The 22141-nt window shown below is 38.1% G+C and overlaps 2 protein-coding genes across 2 annotated transcripts in view; both read left to right on the plus strand.

Annotated features, from left to right (window-relative positions):
• The window catches only part of LOC107549462 (ubiquitin-conjugating enzyme E2 S-like), a 6627-nt gene extending 4744 nt beyond the window's left edge, over nt 1–1883 (plus strand). Inside the window, exon 4 of the mRNA XM_016230543.1 lies at nt 1069–1883. Coding sequence (XP_016086029.1) covers nt 1069–1416 — 348 coding nt within the window. The 3' untranslated portion in view covers nt 1417–1883. The remainder of the gene's footprint in view (nt 1–1068) is intronic.
• A 10076-nt stretch (nt 1884–11959) lies between these two features.
• LOC107549463 (protein shisa-7-like) lies at nt 11960–21690 on the plus strand. The gene is made up of 5 exons (XM_016230544.1): nt 11960–13348; nt 13441–13592; nt 16121–16186; nt 16261–16449; nt 18794–21690. The coding sequence occupies exons 1-5, from the start codon at nt 12615–12617 to the stop codon at nt 19708–19710; spliced, it is 2058 nt and encodes a 685-aa protein (XP_016086030.1). The 5' UTR covers nt 11960–12614; the 3' UTR covers nt 19711–21690.
• Nucleotides 21691–22141: the final 451 nt, after the last annotated feature.

The following is a 22141-nucleotide window of genomic DNA, read 5'->3' on the forward strand; positions in this document are numbered from 1 at the left end:
GCTCCCTTCCGACTGTTTGGGACATCTGGAAAATTGATTGTTCAGAGAACAAATGGTGAACGCTACCATGAGTCCTGTGACGCGCCAACAGTGAAGCATCCTGAGACCATCCATGTGTGGGGTTGCTTTTCAACCAGGGGAGTGGGCTCTCTCATAATTCTGCCCAAAAACACTGCCGTTAATAAAGAATGATATCAAAATGTCCTGCAAGAGCGACTTCCAACAATCCATGAGCAATGTGGTGGTGATCCGTGCGTTTTCCAGCATGATGGAGCACCATGTCACAAAGCAAGAGTGATAAAGAAGATCATTACATTCAAATTTTGGATCCATGGCCAGGCAACTCCCCAGATCTCAATCAAATGGAGAATCTGTGGTCAGTCCTCAAAAGGCGAGTGGACAAGCAGAAGCTCACAAATTGTGATCAACTCCGAGAACTAATAAGGCAGGAATGAATCGCCATCAGTCAAGATTTGGTCCAGAAGCTAATATCCAGCATGCCAGAGTGAATTGCAGAGGTTATGAAGAACAAGGGTCAACATTGTAAATATTGACTCATTATATTTTTTTGCCAATAAAAGCCTTTAAAACTTGTATGCTTATCATTGTTTTTCAGTATACTATAGAAACTAAAAATAATCTACAAATACTAAAGTAGCAAACTTTGCAAAGCACAATTTATGTCACTGCCAATGTTTTGGCCATGACTGTATATAAAACAATATTGTCAATATTGGATCAATATGCCCCACTCCCCCTTATAGTTTATTTATTTATTTATTGTTTAAATGTGCTTGCAACAGACCTTGAAACTCATGACTGGTCTATGTATTTAAAAACAAAACAAAAACGGTATCGATTATTTCAAGTGTAGCTGTATTGTACACCAATGACCGCACTTTCCACCTAGGCTACATATGGCCATGGAAATGAGAATTCCATGAGAGTTCCAAAAGACCATCAGATATTTTTTTTTAAATTCTTAACTTCCAAAATAGTACCTTTTTCTGTACTGTATTATGTAACTCATATTTATCATCCACATCCTTCTAATTCTTTCTTTCACAGACTATCAAGTGCCTTCTGATCCATCCTAACCCAGAGTCGGCCCTGAACGAAGAGGCTGGGAGGTTACTTTTGGAGGACTATAAGGAGTATGCATCCCGTGCTCACCTTCTAACAGAGATCCATGCTATGGGAGGCACGTCAGGGGCCCCTCAAGAGCCTGCTGATGGACCCCAACCCAAAAAGCATGCAGGAGACCCAAACAAACGTGTAGCCGGGGCTGGTTTGGTAACAAATGGTGTTGCCGCCAACAATTTAAGTAATAGCAGCTCCAGTGGCACAAGCAGTAGCAATACCAATATAGTTGCAAAGAAGAAAATGGATAAAAAACGAGCTCTGAGGCGGCTATAAAAGAGAATGAATCTGTGCTTTTTGTGTACATATAAATATTGAAGTGTTCAGACCACCTTTTCTCCTTAATCTGTTTTACCATTTTTAGAATGACATTCATTTTGTCATGCTCCTACCAAATCACTCCTCTCGTTTTTGTTCCCTTGTCTCTTTCAACTTGCTCTCAGGACTTGAACTGTCTTTGTGACAATTCTCTTTGTTTTGTTCACGAAAAGGGTTTTCATCTGTGTTTCAGAAATTTTACAATTGTTTAGAGTATGAAAACAGTAGTAAAAGTTTTGAAAGTTCATTTGGGGCCTCTAGGGTTATCATGACCATAAGCAGGATTTTGGTGTGTACTGTCAGCACAGAATTTATAATATATTTAGATTTGCAGGTGTGATGGGACAGTTACTGTAATGCTGTCCTATTGTAGTTGGACTGAACCCATTATATTTTTTTTTTTCTTTTTTTCAGGGGTTTAATGAAGAATAGTACATTGCACAGAATTTGACCGTTGTGTGTTTGTGGTGAAAGAGATGCAGGATCAGGAATAACAGAGGGGGGAGTTAAAAATGTGGTTGAACATTAGTCATATGAATATTATGTTTGTTTGTTTAATTTTTTTTTTATATGTGGTATTTTAATTGTGTCCAGTTTTTACTAAATTTGTCTGTTCGTTTCTATTTTGTGGTTCACTTTTCAAAAGGCCTTTTTCCATTTTTAAGTGAATGGCTATATTTCCCTGACACTGATGCTTGAGATTGAATCCTTAAAGCCTTTAGGCCAGTCAGGGTAGACCAATGGGGCTAATAGTTAATCATGAAATATGAGCCAGAAGTGGTGTTCAGTCTCCTCTTTAAAATGAAGTAGTTTGGTTATACTTTTCAATAAGAACAATAATCCCTTTTTATATGACCACAGCTGCAATTTTCTCTGGCTCTACTGGTCTCTCAATCAAAAGGTTGTTAAGGAATCTTCTCTGGTAGTCTGTTGTTACCTGTTGTTATATTATATGGGGCCTTCAGTTCCCAAAGATCCTCTCTAACGAAGTGATATGAACTTTGGACAAGATGTGTTTGCAGAAACTGTTTGCCCATATTTAAAAGTTTGTGGATAAACAATAGGGCATTTTGTGGCCATTATTTAAGTTATTTAAATTAATAAGAAATAAAGGAATTTTAGGGAGCAATTTGATTCTTCCTTTTATTTATTTACAGAAAAACTGTGTTAGTCTATTTTTGTTCTGTTCTTGTCTGTGTTTGTTGGACAATTGAAACTAAGGAAGGAAACTAGTTTATCTTTGACTTATTGTGTGTTGGGTTTTTCTTTTTAAATGAATTTGCCAGTTAAGGGAATAGTTCGCACAGAAATTAACATTTACTCCGCCTCGGGTCATCCAAGATATGATTTTATTTCTTCAAACAGATTTCTTTAGAACATATTTTGAGAACTGTAGCATTGCATCATTTGTTCACCAATGATTCCAGTGGAGTGAATAGCTAATAAAAACAAAACAATTATTCCAAAAAAGTGGAAAGCTGTTTAAAAAAAAAAAAAAGCAAAATCATTCAGATTTTAGCCTAAAATCATTGTTTCTTGCTAAAATGTGTTCTTTATCCATAACATTGCTTTCTCCAGTTAAAGTTGTCTGAATCAGGAGAGAAATATGCACTAGTCAAGTGAAAATTGTTCTAAACAAATATGCTGGTGGTTTTTGGTGGGAGTGGATAACCCTGATAGACTTTTTCACTGGAGGAAGTGTTATTATGGATTATGGCCAGAAGTGATGGTTTAAAGGTAAAAACACCAATGATAAATTAGTTTAATTACTTCACAAGATGTTAATTGATAGACTGGCGTTGTGTGGATTATTGTGATGCTTTTATCAGCTGTTTTGACTCATTCTGATGGCACCCATTCATTGCAGTTGATCCATTGGGGAGCAAAAGATACTAAAATGCTACATTTCTCAAAATCTGTTCCGATAAATAAATAAATCTGGGATGGCCTGAAGGTAAGTACACTTTCAGCAAATTTTCATATATGGGTGAGCTTTTCCATTAAGTGTTCTGTACATGTTCTCCAGGTCTGTATTTACATCTGCCCAGTAGTTACATTGGCGTCTTACCGTTCAGGCTGCTTTCACCCAGCACTGTAACATTGTATAATGATGGAGACGTGCAGATGGTTAAAAACAAGCTGTTCAGTGTATTTCGCCCCTTGAAACATTTAATGCCATATTCGGTTTCCCCCCCATATTCAGAGAGCGCATTGCGGGCTGTAATTTGTGCGTGTTATGAACGGATGATCGGTTCTCGCAGGTTTCCTGAGCGGCCAAAACAGCGGCCCACCCACCTGTATCGGAATAGCTAAGTGCGCACCGGCTAATTGCTGTCTGTAGGAAGGAAAGCCGATGAGGGGGAAGATATGAGCCTGAAGTACATATACGATAATCGAAAAAATTTAAAGCATTTATTTAAATCAATAAGGTTTCAAATTTCAGTGGGTTGCACAATAGGCCTAAACAAGTCTGCAAAACGGCTCGCCCTTTTCACCTGAGAATCACAGTACCAAGAAAAACATACATGAATTGCTCCACTAGCACAGAGTGGTTAATATTTCATGCCCTCGGTGGGTTATGTGCTGATTGCATCGCTCTCCGTGGTGCTGAAATGGCTATTGACGGCTGTCGTTTAGCCAGAGGCGCCGGTAGAGGCTCAGCGTTTGGCTGCATGCGTCTCTATCGCCGCAGAGGATATGTGATGATTAACCCGAGCTCATTTGTTTGATATTAGATTAGGTGCAGATTAATTAAACGAAGTATTTATCACCAATTTAATCAAGCATGCAATTGCCTAGATCAGTGTTTCCCAAACCTGTCCTGGAGGACCCCCTGCCCTGCACATTTGGGATGTCTCCCTGTTAGATAAGGGAGACATACAAAAGGTGCAGGGGGGGGGGCTCCAGGACAGGTTTGGGAACCACTGGCCTAGATGATTAATCTTCGATAACTAAGGACTTATTTTAATGCAAGTTGTATTTATTGCAAAGAAGAGTATTTTAATGCAGATTGAATCAATGAAAATATCTATGTAAATATACATCGTGCAGTACCTAATTCATTACACGTGTTTATTTTTAAGTACTTGTGTGAATGTAAGGCTTTTATTATAGGCTGTGTCATCATGCAGGGTTGTCCCCCCCCCCAGCTTTTTTTGGGTATTTTTTTATTTGCACTTTGTTTGCTAAACCCCTCGCTGCCACATTTAACAACCGCTACACGTCTTTATTTCGATGCCTTACTGGTTTTCTGCAGCAACCCATTCTTGTGTTCTTTAAGGAATCAAGATTATTAGTCACAAACAAAAATGACATCGTTGCCATGGCAACCGGTCAGTGTGTCTCCCTTCAGCACACACACACACACACACTCACACACCATATTGCTTACCCAGCCATAATCGTGGCAAGGATGAGAAGTAGTTTGAGAAACGAAACACTTGGAGCAGTCGGGAATCGACGCATCAAACCCTCATCAACACCGTCTCGCGAAGCCAATAAACGCACTATTCAGCGCAGCGGACCTCTGTGAGAACACCCGCCTCATTCCTCCGGTGTTTCGTGACAGGGTCGGAATGTTCTTGTGTGCACACTTTGCAGGCGGCGTCGATTAACGGCAACGTTAAAGAGCAACACAGAGAAAAAACGCATGGCATCAGTGCTTTCCGTTTTTTTGAGCGTTATTTAAAATATTGGAGGGACTTCGGGAAAGGTTATCTCACCTGGAATACTTTCACAGTACATAACGTTTACACGCAAATAAGTTGTGCACAATCTTTTGCCTATCGCTAAAACTCGATGCTTTATCTGTAGTACGAACATGGAAACGACTGGGGTAGGTGAGAGAAAATCCTGGAAAGAAATTAGTGACTATAACTGTTGTTTTGTTGCCAAAAGACGAGACTGCCAGCAGTAGGGAAGTGCTGCAACAGTTTGTGGAAATAACAGAATTTCTCAGCCATCATCGTCTCTCAGGGTTGAATAAGATGTGAGACTGGCGCTGTTGAGGAGCGGCAGAAATCAGCACAGGTAAGTCGCTCAAGTTGAACTATTTTTCAGCAAGTCATTTGATTGACTCACCAGACGTCTATGTTTGGTTCTCTATCTAAGTTTCGTGATTTGCGCTGAGAAAAAAAAAGGATTGTTAGACTAGTTCGGCATGCTCGTGTCACATTTTGTTTTTAATCAATTGCAAGCGACCGGAGGAAGATGTTCACACACATGAAAGTGTAAGGTGGCTCCACATCACCATTCGTGCAAACATGCATTCACGCCTACGCAGACGGCCATTCAGTGCTCTCGCCTAATCGTCTTGTCCACCTACTCACCCGCGTGCGAATTACAGGTCCACAATCCACAAGAGACACGTCGATATACGATAGTTTCACCTTCAGCCATCAGAGATGTATCAAACCCTGTTATTATTGGGGAATATGACTGTAGCGAGAGCAACAAAAGTTTTTATTTGTATTTTTTTATGTTAGCTTGTGTTATGCAAAATTGACAGAATTAACAGAACACACCCTGGTGGCATTTTCTAAAACCAACTTCTAAAATATAATTGTGGGTGATTTTTTTATATTTTATTTATTTTTTTTGTGTGTGTTTGATAACTGCAGGTGAAAAGCAGAGATGGCATCGCTCTTGGAAATTATGACAAATCTGAGGTTTATGCTTGTGAATTAGGCTACGTTATATACAACACCTTCTGGTTCCTTTAGTTTAAAAGAAAACAAAAAAGGCCCGGGCCCTGCCAAATAGAGTTCAGTAATCAGGTGAAACTTAAAAAGTAAAGAAGTCCTGAGATCCAGTGTTGATCATTTAAATGACTGTACATTCATTTGTTGATTTATTTGAACTGGTTTCATTATCCCAGCTCATGAATAAAGCTGGTTTTCTTGTTTGAAAGTAAAAATTCCTGTCAAGAGGCACCGAGCAGAATCTGTGCTTGCCAAATGGCACATTTTGGTGCTTCGCAACACACTGTACTGATTTTTTTGGGGACTGCACATATGACAGAAGCCTTAGTCTCTCTCATTCTGTCCTATGTGAAAATTACTCATCTCATTCCTTTAGATCGAATGACGCTTTTTTGTATTTCACTTCTCATTGGATTCATTTGACAGACCAGCCCTTTCCAGAACAAGGCAGTGCATTTATAAATATGCATTTTTAATATGAGTGTATGTTATAGATGCATAGGCTTTAGGACGTAATGGACTGCTAGTCAAGTCCACGAGTAGCCTGGAGTGTCATGGGGGGTATGAAGGAAAAAGGCAAACTATTTGTCTTTCACGAGAACAGCAGTTTTAGAGGGGAGAAGAAGGTCTATTCATCCTATCTATCATTCTCTTTCTCCTTCTCCCCTTCTATACAAGTCTGAACTACTGCAGTGCTATTCTGAGGGAGAGTGAGCTGCCTCAACCCACGCACTGAATATCACGGAGAGAGAGGGGGAAATGGTCGAGAGAACATCCAAAACAGACATGTTTTGCAACAGAAATACAATGAAATAGGAGAATAGCACAATTTCCTAAAATCAGATTAGAAGCGGATGAATCGTCCGTGATTCCTCTGTGAACTCACGTTCTAGAAACTGTTTGTGAATGCGCCACATCTTCAGTGTCACATCTCTTAGAAGTCGCCCACAGTGCCTTGCTGATTGGGTGCCGTGTTCAGGAAAAGCTAATCCAGTTTGTAGAGGCGCATACTGTTTCACATAGACGAGAAGGTGTCGAAATGGCCTACGCTTTATTATAGAGATGCGAATGAGAGGTTACTGTTTTTAATGTTATGGGCTGTTCTTAGGCTTGCTCCTGTGAAAACTGTAAATGGCCCACATGAATCACTCAACGCCACACCTGTTCAGATCAGAGTTCCGTGACTAAAATGTCTTCTCTTGCTGCTTAGTGCTTGCAGCCGAACTTCTCACAGGTGTGCGCAAAATACAATGGTGAAAAAAGGAAAAACATTCTGCCCACGTTGGTCGCTTGTTGCGTTGTATGTGCAAAATCCGTAATTACATCTGTCAATGCAAAGTCCTTTCTAAAAGCACTTTGGCTATTTAATGCTTCCATATTAATTATGCACAAAATGGGGGCAAAACCACAAGCAGGTTATGTTCTGCTAATTATGAAAGCGTTATTGGCAGCAGTGTTGAAGTCGTTTTGCAGCATTCATCAAGTTCCCAGCATTACATAAGTGAATACAGTCTGAGGATTCAAATAATTATTTTGTAATATACCAAATTTTGTATATTTCAATCATTACTTTTATTGTGGAATATATAATCAAATTCAGTCATGGCAATTTTAAACATTTGCCACATCTTTATTGCATCTTATAATATTATACACTGAAAAACAGTTTTCTCTCAGAAACTGCCTATAAATTTAATAAACAAGTACAAAGAAATGGCAAGTAACACATTGAATTAAATGTGAAATTTTGAAGTAGAAAAATATATAATTGTATACATTATTGAATCAATATATAATATTAATTGTATATTCTTTTAAAACAAATAATCATCGTTTTATTTACAACTTCAAAAAAACATTTATAGTGTATATAATATAATTGTATACATTATTTGCTTGAACTTGAATACAAGCAGTGCTTGTTCCCAGATTTATGGTGTTAATGTTATGTGCATTACTTTAAAAAATATTTCAGAGAACGTTTAGCTAATATTTTTACGTTACATTGAAATAATTTAATAGTTTTTCTTTTTCATACTTTTGTCAATTTGAGCCTACCAATATTTTCTGTGTATTGTGTTTTGAAATTATACCTGCATTTTTTTTGTAGTATTTTCTTGTAAAACATACTCAAATAAATAATGCTTTATTTACAACTTTAAAAATACTTTTTACAGTGTGTCTTAACACTGCTTGTACACAAATGTATGGATTTCATGTTATGTTCATGACTTTCAAAATACTTCAAAGAATAATTAGCCCATATTTTTATATTTCTTTAGCATTTAAATTATTAAAAACAATTTATTTTTTATTTTTGTGAATTTGAGCCTGTGTACTTTCTGTATTTTCTTTGTATTTCTATCCCGAAGTATTTAAAAGTATATATTTTTTAATTTCTAAAATCAGTCAATATTCCATAGTTGACTCCTTTAGCTGACGTACAGAACCAGCTTGATGCCACGACGCCACTGTAGATGTGCTGTATAGCCGCTATACCTCAGATGAGAGCGCAGCCTGCAGCAGTGACACAAGTATTATTTGCCTGGCCAATGCTGTATTTCCTGCAGATTTTTGTGTGGCTCCTTTCTGTGCAGTTTTCCTTAGTGGTATCTGTGCCTCATTACATCAAAGACGTGCTGTTTTGTTGTCTCTTATGGCATTAACTTGTTGATCTGCGATGACAGATTTTGTATACTCACTCTTTCGGAGGACTATACGCATTTTTTATACCTGTAAAAAGTGCAGTTTGTGAGCCAGCATACTATCTGCATGTGTTGCAGTCTCTACGTTTGGTGTTAGCACTGTATGTTCCCGGTGTTGTGTATTGTGTACACTGTGTGTGTGTGTGTGTGTGCGTATGTGTGTTAGTAAGTGTTGTCACTGAATGCTCTCCATTCTCTTCCACCCACACACCGCACTCCCACATACACACACACAAACACACAAAGCACCTCTCCGTCATACCTCTGGCTCTGTGCACTTCTGCTATGCTGTGCTCATATTTAAATCTCAACCCTGCATTTATCTCGCTTTTCTTTTGTACTTTACCCAACCTTCTTTTATGTGCTCGACGGTTTTCCACAGGCCCCTACAGTTGTGAAAAATAAAGCATATAGGTATTGATTACAGAATAACTTTAGCACAACACTGTAGGTCTATGTGTCAGAATGTTTGTGAGGAAGTGAAAGAGTCAGTGTCAGGAAAGCAGCATCTCTCTCTTGCTTTACCCCCTACTTCGTGTCACGCATCATGCTATGCTCTCTGAAAAGGACTGATCACTATTTGTTCAGATCATTGCTACTATTCACTTCTCTCAATGCTTCTGATTCATAGTGACTTGTTGTAACACATTAGACAAACGGTCATCACATCAGCCCTTCTTTTCAGCGTCATGAGCTGGAATCTGCAGCTGTACTGCACGCACTTAGTATAAATGTTAGATTTAGGGTTAAGGACAGATTTAAAGGATAAATATTAAATGTAATCCATCTTGCTTAAATCTAAATGTAAATATTAAATCAATGTATAAATGCTAAATGTACTGTATATTTATTCACAGAATATTGCTGTTACTGTAGTTAAGTGTTTTTCAAGTATCAGTACTTAATATTTACTTCACTATATTTCAGTGCATAATATCTTACATTTTACTTCACCACACTGCAGAAAACACGCTGTTCATCGTTATTTCAACAATGTATTTCAAGAAATTGCTTGTGCTCTGAAACATGGTAATGAGGTCCGATTCGTGAAAAATCATTATTCTGTGGCGATTCATTTTTTTTTTTCTTTCTGTTTTTTTTTTTTTTTCCAAAGGACCTTTTGAACTGGTTCACAAATTGCAAGGAAAGATTCATTCATGAATCTGGACTGATCAGTTTGCAGTGGTTTTGAAATATCTATCTATCTATCGTCTTTGCAGAAACAACATTACACAAATAAAAAAAAAAATAGACAAAAGGAAAAATTCAAAGCAAACGCGTAGAGATAAAGATAATACATATTTTTACATCCAGGAATATACAATTTCAGACTTTCTATTATGTTTTTTAAAATATTTGAAGAATCATAACTAATACGATTATCAGAGCATGCATGTCGGTTTTACTGATAGGGCAAAAGAAAGTTAGCTATTGTAATGATGAGTTTTGCTTATAGTTTATTGCAAATAGAAATCATATACACGACTATACAATGCTTATTTGATCAAATAATCAGTTAATGGGCAAGTTGTTTAAGAGTTCATGTTAATGTTCAAGAGTCATTTCATTGTCATATTTTGCGGTTGTTTACATGTTTCACACACTTCTCAGTAACTTTGATATTAAAAGTTTAATATTTTGATTGTGTGCAGCAATTTCTTTAAAAAAATGAATGTTTGCTTATTTGCAGATATGTGTATTTAATGTCTGCATTCACTAATATTTCTTATGAACAAGCGCTGGCTAGTTAATGCATGGTCTCCTTGAATAAACCAATTTTTTTTATTGTAGATAATGTGTATAGACATACAGTTCAACCCCATAAAAAAACTCTTTTGTGTTGAATTCTGTGGATTCTATATTGATCACATAAGTTGCTGCATACCTTATTTGCCTGTCACATGCCATACGTGTCACAATGAAAATAATAGGCTGCCATGCAGATGACAAGCTAACTATGATCTTTCAAAAACTTTCACAGATGTCTGTGTGTGTGTGCTTGTGCACATGTAGGATGTAACATCAATGTGTTGATTTCTTTTCAGAGGCACATCGCTTGATAGCTGAACACTTCATAACCGCCAGTGGATTCCCAGATCAACCCTGCAAAAATAGTGAGGAAACAGCCATGTCCACACCATGGGATTTTAAACCATTTCACCAACAGCTTCAGCAAACCGTTTCAAACGTTTCTCGGTCTCAATGAAAACTGGGCTTATCTTAAAAGCAAATCTGCTGCGTGAACCTTAAGAAACTGGAGAGCGACTGCAAGGTTTACACGTAGTCACTCTCCTTGGAAATTGTGAAGACAATCAGCCTTGAAAACGTTTTACGTCTTTTCTGCCACCATCATCGTTTTTTGTGTGTCTGTGTCAACGGTTTATTATACATTCTCAATACACACCTAAAATAGGTGTAGATAGGGCGTACATTTTATATCCAACATGACAGATGACTCTATTCATATCTGATCTCTTTGAACTATTTTAAATTTGCACGCAGGATTATCCATTTGGTAATTCTTCACATGCTGAATGAGGAAACACACATTCAGTTTAGTTCTGTAATGTATAGGCCATGAATGAAATACTGAACAAAATCAAAATGATTCCTCACCATACTGCCCTCAAACCGTCAAAAGAGTTCAACATTCGGAGTAGTTCTGTTAACACATAAACAAGTGCAGTAGAACAAGATTAATTTCTGAGGTTATTATTATTATTTTTTTTTCACCAAGTGTATGGAAATTGTTTATACTTGTTAATAATAGTAAACATTCAGGGAGCATTACAGAGAGTTCAACATTCGGAGTAGTTCTGTTAACACATAAACAAGTGCAGTAGAACAAGATTAATTTCTGAGGTTATTATTATTTATTTTTTTTCACCAAGTGTATGGAAATTGTTTATACTTGTTAATAATAGTAAACATTCAGGGAGCATTACAGGTCAGGGAAATCTGCTTAAAGACTAAGTGCCATTGCTGAATGTAAGGAGTGTCCAAATAAAAAAATAAAATACAATAAAAAAATTGTGGCGAGAAGCAAAACATTAGTTTACATTTTAAAGATGTTTACAGTTGCCCCTTTCTCTTAAATGAATATTTAATTCTGATAAGTGCCAAAATGGGGAATTAAACCTAAATACTTTTAATGTACACAGTTGTACTACAACATAATTGCCTTCATGTGTCATGAAAACACTAGCTACTAAAGTAATAGAAGGACAGTAACGAGAAGCCATTTTGTTTGTCTGTGGAAATGTGTTTTTGAAGAAAGCCACAAAAGGGAATATTTGCCTTGTTAATACATTCAAAACTGACAATTTGTTAAATAGTCTTTCATTTCCTGTTTATACATGAACTAGCCAACTGTATGTTGCCTGCACAGAATATTGTCAGCGTTTGAATTGTTTCACATATTGTTCAGGTTTTCCAGCTATATGTTGGACGGAAGCGCCGCATGATGAGAGAATATGTGTTGTGTAACTCACCTTGAAGCTGAAAGCACATCAAAATAGTTATTTTTCTCTCACGCCGTCTCGGAGTGTGACCGTTCACAGCACACACTTTAACAGACTTTGAGAACAGATTTTTCTTTCGAGACTGTTTTGATATAGACTCAGATTTCATACGTCGGAGGGCTGCTACAAGGATATTTTACATACAGCGCAATCAGGCTGTTTTTACAAAATTCGGCATAGTGCGGTGGGTTGAGTCAGCGAGAGAAAATAGCAGCGTTAGTCATGTAAAGATGATGCCCACCTTGGAAGCTCGAATGCGTGTCATCATTCTCTTCCTGCTAATCGCTGTCCCACTTAACGTTTCCTCTGCGAGCGTCCCGGGCCCCACCAGAAACACACTAAATGGGCCTATCACCATAACCCCGACGCTCAACCCCAGATCTCAGGGTAGGGGCTTTCTGTACCCCCTTTCTAAAAATGGTGGGGGTATGCGAGGGAAGTCCATGAATCGTCGGCCAAAGCAGCCAGCTGGAGTGGCAGAAATGCCCCTCAGGCCACTGCCTCAGATAATGCTGCCAAAGAATGTAACGACTGATGCACTGAAGGCCCCTTTCGGAGCAGCGCAGGTAGCTCCGCCTCCTCGCAAACTGGTGGAAGTGGACGTGTGTCGGGGTTATTATGATGTCATGGGGCAGTATGACCTCACCTTTAACTGCTCCAAGGATGACTTCATCTACTGCTGCGGCACCTGCCATTATCGGTTTTGTTGTCCGGACCGTACTCGAAGGCTGGACCAGAACATCTGCCACAACTACCATTCCCCTGTGTGGGCCAATACGGCCCCCCCTGCGAGCAGACCCCCACCGCCTGCCCACCCAGACCTCAGCCGCATCGAACAAAGCAACAACACGGTCTACGTCATTGGCGGAGTCATCTCGTTTACAGTGGCAGTGGCAGTGGCCATTAAAGTGGCATTCCACAAGGCATCACGGCAGCCTAGGAACAGAGAACTTGACATGCCCAGGTGAGAGTTCATGAGTCTTGATCAAAAAGGATGTTTGATCTACCTTAAATTGTGTTCTATTGACTAATCGTTCCTACATCCTTCCCTGTCAGGGCTCTTGTGGAAATGTTGCGTCACCAGTCGAGTCCAGTTCAAGAGGGAGAGAGAAACAACAGTGTAGCCTTGGGTACTGGAGGAGGAGAGGGAACTCTTGGACGACCCCCGAAAAATCACTATCCAACGCTACAGAGTAAAGATAACCGACGTGAGTGGAAAACTCCATAATCTCCATACATAGGGGAGATGCCCCCCTTAAAGGGTTAGTTCACCCAAAAATGAAAATTAGTCCATGTTTTACTCACTCTCAAGGCATCCTAGGTTTATATGACTTTCTTCTTTCAGACGAATGCAGTTATTTAAAAAATTGTCCTGGCTCTTTCAAGCTTTATAATGGCATGGGTGGGTGTTTTTGTTCAACAGTCCAAAAGTAGTCAAATAAAGCGCATCCATCCATTTTAAAACATGCATCACACAGATCCGGGAGGGGGGGGGCCTCCTGTAGCGAATCGATGCGTTTTTGAAAGAAAATATCATATTTAAAACGATATAAACAGTTTTGTGTAACTTCCGATGACTGTTGTAAGTGCGTTCATGAGAGACTGCCTTTCCGACGGATGACGTAGGCACAGCACATGCGCATGTGAGTCTCGCGAAAACCAACGTTTGTTTACAGGAGCAAAGGAAGCAAAGTTTCCTTACTTTACCAAAGGAAAACCTGTCTCCTCTTGGCTTATATCGAAATTCTCTGACATTTTTCTTTACAAATCCTTGATTTGTGCTTCTAATTCTTGATCAGCATTTTGTTTTGTTCTCTCTCCGTCATGCTTCCGAGTTCGTCACTAATCACCGGCGCTTACACTACGCATACGTCCTACGTCATCTGCCGGAACGGCTTCCGCCTAGACAGTTAGCAGAAGTGAGAAAAAGGTGTTTATATAGTTTTAAATATGGATATTTGTCTTATAAAAAGGCATCGACTTGCTAGAGGAGGCCTTTATTCACCCCCCGGAGCCGTGTGATGCGCGTTTTAATATGGATGAGTGCACTTTTTTTGACTACTTTTGGACTGTTGAAAAAAAAAACCTGCCCACTGCCATTATAAAGCTTGAAAGAGCCAGGAAAATTTTAATATAACTCCGACTGGTTTCATCTGAAAGAAGAAAGACATATACACCTAGGATGCCTTGAGTAAAACGTGGGCTAATTTTCATTTTTGGGTGAACTTAAGAACAGTGTATTTAATTTAGCAAGATGAATTTAGCATGTTTAAGATCGTATTACTATTTAATATATCATTAATAAAATGTATTATAATTTATTATTAAGAGAAATTAATAGAAACATTAATTGGTAGCACGAAATTGACAGTCATGAAAGGGGACAATCTTGCACCCCTGGGGTGAAATGAACCCCTCCCTTGGGCTATTTTTAAAAAGTTTGTATTTATTTGTTTGTTGTTGAAAAAGTTAAAAATACTAAATTAAATATTCTATGTACATTTATGCATTCAAAGTAGTTAATAATTACATACAAATCAGATAACAGAATCCCTATTGAAGAGATAGATCTGAATTACACTAGATACACTTCTAATCAAATATAGACATCATATAATCATATTATTTGAAAAGATGTGATAGCAATATTCTATGAATTCAGTTCCATAAATCCATGAATTATTCAGTTGAATTAACCTATATGTTATAATGAATAATGAAGGTATTTGAAATGTACATACAATACTACACTATTTAATTATGATATTATTAAAAGTTAATTAATAATAATTATTTAAAAATATATATATTATTGCAGAAGCAGAAACATGTCACTGGGGACTTTCTGCCCCATTTCTGAGGGGGGCATCTCACTTTAACTTTTTTCTTTAAAAGTAAAAATGAAAATTAATATTTGTTATCATACAAATTATAATGTGCGTCCACAGATCCTCCATTAACAAAAATACATAGCTTTAATATGAAACTTAAATTCAGGTCACTATAATCCAATGACAAAAAATGTAAACCCCAAACCTGTTCAAATGGAATAAATCTCACAAATGTTAATGTGTAAATGAAAAGTCAAGATTAATGAGAGCATAACCATCCACTAAATGTACTGAGATTTATTATTATTAATATATATGGTCAAAAAGAAAATTAAAAGTCCATTATTTCCATATTCAATTTCCATAAGCTATAAAATGAAATGTCCATTATTAAAATCCATTAAAATCCATTAAGACTGATAAAAAAATCCCATTAATTGCATGTCAACAGCTATAACTTAAAAAAAAGTGTCCTGGGTTAAATATTCATGAATATTAAGTTATGTTTTAAATGTGAACTAATGTTATCCTCATGGACCAGGTTGCAGTTGGCTGGTATTATTGCATTATGTCATACAGTGTTCCTTTCATGTTTCCATCTCAGCTTGAGCCTTGTGAACGGCCAACTGTATAAATTCAGGACAAGGAAGGAACACAGGGAAAAAGCAATAGCCAAATGATGAAAGGGCATTTGTGAATTATTTAGCACAGAGCTGTATATGATGGCATTGGAATGAACAGACGGTGTAAAATTTTCAACACATTGGGGAGCTAGAAAGAGCTTAATAGGGCAACATTTACAGTAGATGGATAAATGTACTTTGTGAATTCATACTAAATGTAATTTGTCACAAAGACATGAAGGCAGAAATCTCTAAAGCACATGTCTTTGTTCTGTTTCACAGTGGGGAATCTACAGCATAACTTCATCCACACCACAGGCTCCAGTCCCAAACATACAGCCACCATTGGTAGGTAAAGCCCACAGCTCTACAATTGGTTTGAGTTTGAAATGACCTCAATGTCCATCACTGTGTGTTTAAAGAGCGTGCACCACGCATGAACAACATGCAGATGGCCACCGGTGGCACATTGAAGCCCAGTAAACATACCAACGCCATGAAGCCCCAGCCGTCCTTCCATCACTCTCTACATAACCTGGCTCAGCTGCCGCCCTCATATGAAGCTGCCATGAAGCCTGAGATCAACAGATACTCATCTCTCAAGCGTCTGGGTGAGTGCTTTATTACCAGTAGAGAGGAAGATTCTAATCTTGAGGAAATTATGTTTTGTAGGAATTACATAAAAGGTTGGCTTGATTGCTTTCTTATTATAGCCCACATAATTTCAAAGGCATAAATCAAATTTATAAGTAATAAGGAGAAATAGATGGACGAACATCAAAAACAGTGTGACATTTAGTACTGTTGTGTTTTGAAGGAGAAATTACCTGCTTGATGATGAGGACACGAGTATCATGCTGAGCTTAGAGCGTTGCGTAAAAATATCTGTACGCTTGGGTTTTTATTTAAAGCAGTGTTAGTGTTTCACTGGAATGCTTGGGAGATATAATGTTTGTGAAGGTGATTTTAATGAGGGCAAACCATTGCAAAGCGCCCGCAATCTTGTACAGACGTATACAGCCTTAAGGCCTCTCTCTCAGCTAGACATCAAACCTCCTGGGAAGTGTGAGTTACAGTTGGAGGGCAAGAAAGTTCTGCACAGGCGAAGGTTATACAGGCTGATACAATGACTCGAGACTTAATCAGCCAAAAGATGAAATGGCTCAGGGTTGAGGATAAAACAGGATTGTATTAATATTGCTATATTAATGAAATAAAGTGTTAAGCATTAATGAAATCAAGCATTATATTACAGTTTTTCTCAGTTGTTTTGGTGCATTTCTCAGATCCGAAATTAAATTCTCAAAACTACTTGTTCAACCTCCACATCATCTAATCACTTGTGCACATCATAAAAGCAGTTTCTCATTCTTTTGAACAAGTTGCGATTGCTTTGGTACATTAATGCAATTGATTATGTGCAAGCTGTTGTCATGTTGCTCAAAATGTATTATATAGTTCTGTGTGCAATAGTCTTACCCCTCAGAACATCTAGTCATTAGTTTATCGTGTAAGTCATTAAATGCAACATGGTTGATCTAGTTGTCATAAACTGTCACGCATATTTTCTACACATTTCTATTAGTCTTTTTGTAAATTTGCCATGAATTGTGCAGGTAAATCTTGACTTTCACTAATGAAGAGAATCTGGATCAACCAATGATAACTAGGTCTCTGAAATTCCTCGTACAGTGCTGCATGCAAAAACAAAGTTCTGCCTAAGGGGTGTTTCCTGTGTTTGTCTGTCTAAATTTGTATTTCTGCCTTTGTGCCCATATTTCTTTTTTCTTTTCTATATCACAATGATGTTGTAATGTTTTTTTTTGTCAGACCACTATAGTAAAAGTGTAACTGTGAATCCAGTCTCTTTCAATCAATATACCACATACAGTCCTCCAAACAGTTGCCATAATTTACATCAGGTAATACTAACAGAGTGCACTGTAATATTGACAACATGACTAAGCATTTTGACTATCTTGTTTGTGAACAATGACTCAAGGACTTTTCATTCTGATGGCACTGATATGTTCATTGACATAAATACTTACTTTTGAGAGATGAACTAAAGATTTTGAGTAAGTTACAGGCTTTTGCAGGTAATATATCGTGTGGTGCTGTTTGTACGAATTGTTTTGAGAAATGCATACACTTCTTTGCAAATATTAAGGATGATTCGAGAAATGCACCAAAGCGACTGAGGAAAAACTGTAATGAAATCAAGCGTTAAACATGTAGTCCAGAGTTGGAGGATGAAGAATTTATATTAAGAGTTTAGTAAATTGTGATGAAAGTTTGATTGAATTTCTAGCTTTTAGCACAACGCTTGATGTGCATCCGTATTTATTATATGCACAGTATTGGTACCATATTGGTTATTGCCTGATATTAGGGATTATTTATTAAAAGGTGTTAGCAATATGCAAATTTTCCATCTAGATAACATTTGCTATCATCTAATAGGCTACTCACCTAAAGGTATATTTAAAAACACAAATAATTTAATAACACCTTTACATGTAATCTGATTAATCCTATTACATGGGATGCCTAAATTCACTTTTTTATTTTCTGTTTTATTCACTTTCTTTAATTATTGGTTTTTGGTTTTAGTGTTTTATTGTTAATTTATTTAGTTCAGATTGTATAGAGTTGTAATGTCGACCGTTAATTTTTATTCATTGGCCATAGACAGACATATAGATAGATAGATAAACAAAGAAACAAATAAATACTCCTTGGTATTGAACAGAATTTAGATTTGGTCATTTGTTGGTTAACCACCATACCATTAAAAATTAATGATCTTTTATAAATGTATTGCATTTTTCAAAAAAAAAAAAAAAAAAAAAATTTTCATAGTGGTCAGATTTTTAATATCTGCATCCCTAATTGGTTTATTCTTTTCTCACCCAATTTTCTTATCTTTTCAAACAATTTTTTCTCCACCTACAGAGAAAGGAGGATTGGAGGAATATTCAGGTTACTGTACCACCAAACGGAGGCCCAACAACGCCCCTCCCTCCTTTCATTCCTCCCAGCATCACCTTCCCTGGGGTGGCGACTACACGCTGGGGGGAAGAGGCACGCTTCCCAACCGTGCTACTCGTCCTCGAATACCTCATCCACAGTCTGCTCCAAGCCACACCCCGAATCCTTACCCTCTGGATCCACCAGAGTCGAAGCAAAACCACAACTACGATACGCTTTCCAAACCACCACGCCGCGTCAAATCCACGGACCAGCTCCTCGCCCTCGGTGACGGCAACACCTTGTCAAGGATGTCGAAGAACCAACAGCACCAGTACTACAAAGCCATGGCCACTTCATCAAAGAATTCCAATACGAACACCCTGAAGAAGTCCAAGGAGAGGCTGCTGATGTCCCCAGACCACCTAGAGGAGGAGGTAGACGGGGTTGAGTACGACGGAAGCAGGATGGGTATGGGAATGGTCGACTACACATCTGGAGGGGGAGGTGGAATGGTGCCCACCCTGCCCCGCGTTAGCCACCAGAAAGCTCAATCGCAGCAGAATGTTTGTGCCACACCGTCGCTCGATCGTCACCACATGATCAAGATGAACTCGCACCCGACCTCCGGGCGAGAGCAGGAGCGCAATTCGGCGGCGATGTCAGGTCACCTGGGAGGAGGCGGGGTTGGAGGAGTGGGATGGGGCGACATGCCAGGAACCGGAGTTGTCATGGGAACAGGAACTCTTGGTGGACACAGTGCCAGGAGGCTTGCATTTGCAGCTAAAAGGCAAAATACCATTGAACAACTTCACTTCATCCCCGGTGGAGGGGGAAGTGGAGGAGGAGTGGCATCCAACCAAGGGGTTAGAACAGGAAGCAAGAATGAGGTTACTGTGTGAGCAAGTGGCTGGAGAGGGTAAAGAGGAAATGGAGAAGATGGGTGAGGGATAGACTGTGTGAAGAGCTGGAGGATGGTAGAGGGACTGTGGGAGAGAGAGAGAGAGAGTGGGCGGAAGAGGGAGAGAAATAACGAGAGAAGAGAGAAAAGGAGTAGGAGGATGGTAAAGGAATAAGAGAACCAGATTTTGAAGTAGGGGGCCACGAAGTGGGAGAAACTCGACAGAGCGAAGTGGCATCATATTTTTACAGATATATATTGTATATAGTGGCAAATTCACAAGATAAGATTAGATAACAGTTAAAGCCAGGTTTGATAGAGCTTCAAAGTTGTCGTGCTTTTTATGTTCATGAAATTGTCGCTATAATTATGAACGAAGCTGCCATATACAACTATTTATTTGTGTACAGTTTGCCTATAAACCTACTGCATAGAAATATCAGTAGAGTGTAATATAAATTCCACATGATGTGACAGATGAACTGAGGCATTTTTCATATATTTATGTCATGTTTTTATCCTCAGATATTTTACATTGTTATACATTACAGATATAGCTGCTATGGAGCCATTTATTTCAGAGAACGGCTTTTATCTTAAAACTATGATGGAACTACTGGGAGACTAATATAATAATTAACATCTGCATAAGAGGAACCAGTTGAACATGAGTTGAGCGCTTATCCCAACTGATGAATTGTAAAGCTACTTACAGCTGGACAAACGTAATGCAGGATCTTATCTCTTTTTAAACCCTAATCCACTTCAGCATAATGAGGAAGTGTGGCAGGGTTTTCACAACATATGTCAAAATGAATGAAGGTGGAACAATTTGAGGAGCATATCCATAAACTCTTAAGAGTCTCATGAACTCTTCTGAATACTGCGAGACAGAGAAAGCAAGCCTTACCATACCTTACCATTGTTTTGCCTGCATCTTATTCAGTGTGAATTTAACATGGAGGTACCAAGTGAGTTTCTGTTTAATTTGTTTTTATTTATTTATTTTTTGGAATCCTGAAAATAGTACACAAGTTTTAAATTCTCAAGTCTGCCCTTCAGTACATAACTGGAGATCGCTTTGAACTATCGATGAAAGCCATTCTGGGACACAATTGGGCAGAAAAGCCCAGACGAAAACCAAGAGAAATGTCTGACAATCATATTTTTTCTCCATTTAAAAAGACTCATTAATGATCAATGACACTTTGTTTGGATTCTGAGCCACCACTTTCTACAATGTCCAAGTGCTGGGATTTGTAAGAGAGATTCACCATAAGGGACGCTGGACTACCAAAAGCACAAGAATAATACATTAGATTCCTGTAACGCTGGGTACTTACCCATCAATGCTCCTCTTAGGTATACTGTGTAGACAAAAGGTTCACCTTAAGCTATTAAATATGGATCTGAGACGAAGAAAACAACTCAAGAGTAAGGGCACTCATCAATATACGTACAGTATATGTTATGGTATTCTGGCATAACATTAGCGTGTAACATGGCAGTATCATTCTCTCACTCAGGTGTGGGTTGACATTTGCATAAAGACGAACCTCCTGGACTGCTTTTTGAATCTCCATGTTGAAGCCATGTGTATATGCTGTTAAAACTGAGACTCTATGAACAGTCTGAGGATACAGGCATGCCAAAACAGCTAACCTGTGTTTTGAATCTATTGTTACCGAGATATGAACACAAGAAGTCATACCTGATATCTTTATAACCAATAACGCTTATCAATATTAAGGGCTATACAACACACATGCGTTAGTGGTACAGATGTTACCCACAGCTTACTCATTATTCAGTGATGATAATCTCATTTACAAAAAGATATTAATGTAGTAAGTAAATATTACTATGAAAAATGTAAATGTGAGATTGTTCGCAAACAAGCCAGATATCATTTATTGCATGGTTCTGGTCTCTGAGAAATAGCGCAGGTGTCAGGAACTCATTTTACCAATGAAAACTATGAATTTACATTGTAAAACCAACAACTGGTCATTTTTTGTCATAGACTTTTTACCTCTTGGTTAATTTTCAGTGTAATGAAATTGAACGTTATAAGTTACGGACTATTTGAATATATATGCCTCCCAGTAAAAGTGTTAAGGAGTAGTTTATATCACATCAGCATCAGGAGGATTCTGCATGGTTCTGGTCTCTGAGAAATAGCGCAGGTGTCAGGAACTCATTTTACCAATGAAAACTATGAATTTACATTGTAAAACCAACAACTGGTCATTTTTTGTCATAGACTTTTTACCTCTTGGTTAATTTTCAGTGTAATGAAATTGAACGTTATAAGTTACAGACTATTTGAATATATATGCCTCCCAGTAAAAGTGTTAAGGAGTAGTTTATCTCACATCAGCATCAGGAGGATTGGTGGTAACACATTCATTTAACTTTTCACAGGAACTAGT

The sequence above is a fragment of the Sinocyclocheilus grahami genome, unplaced genomic scaffold (genome assembly GCF_001515645.1).
Source record: "Sinocyclocheilus grahami isolate Dianchi unplaced genomic scaffold, SAMN03320097.WGS_v1.1 scaffold373.1, whole genome shotgun sequence".
Taxonomy (NCBI): Eukaryota; Metazoa; Chordata; class Actinopteri; order Cypriniformes; family Cyprinidae; genus Sinocyclocheilus; species Sinocyclocheilus grahami.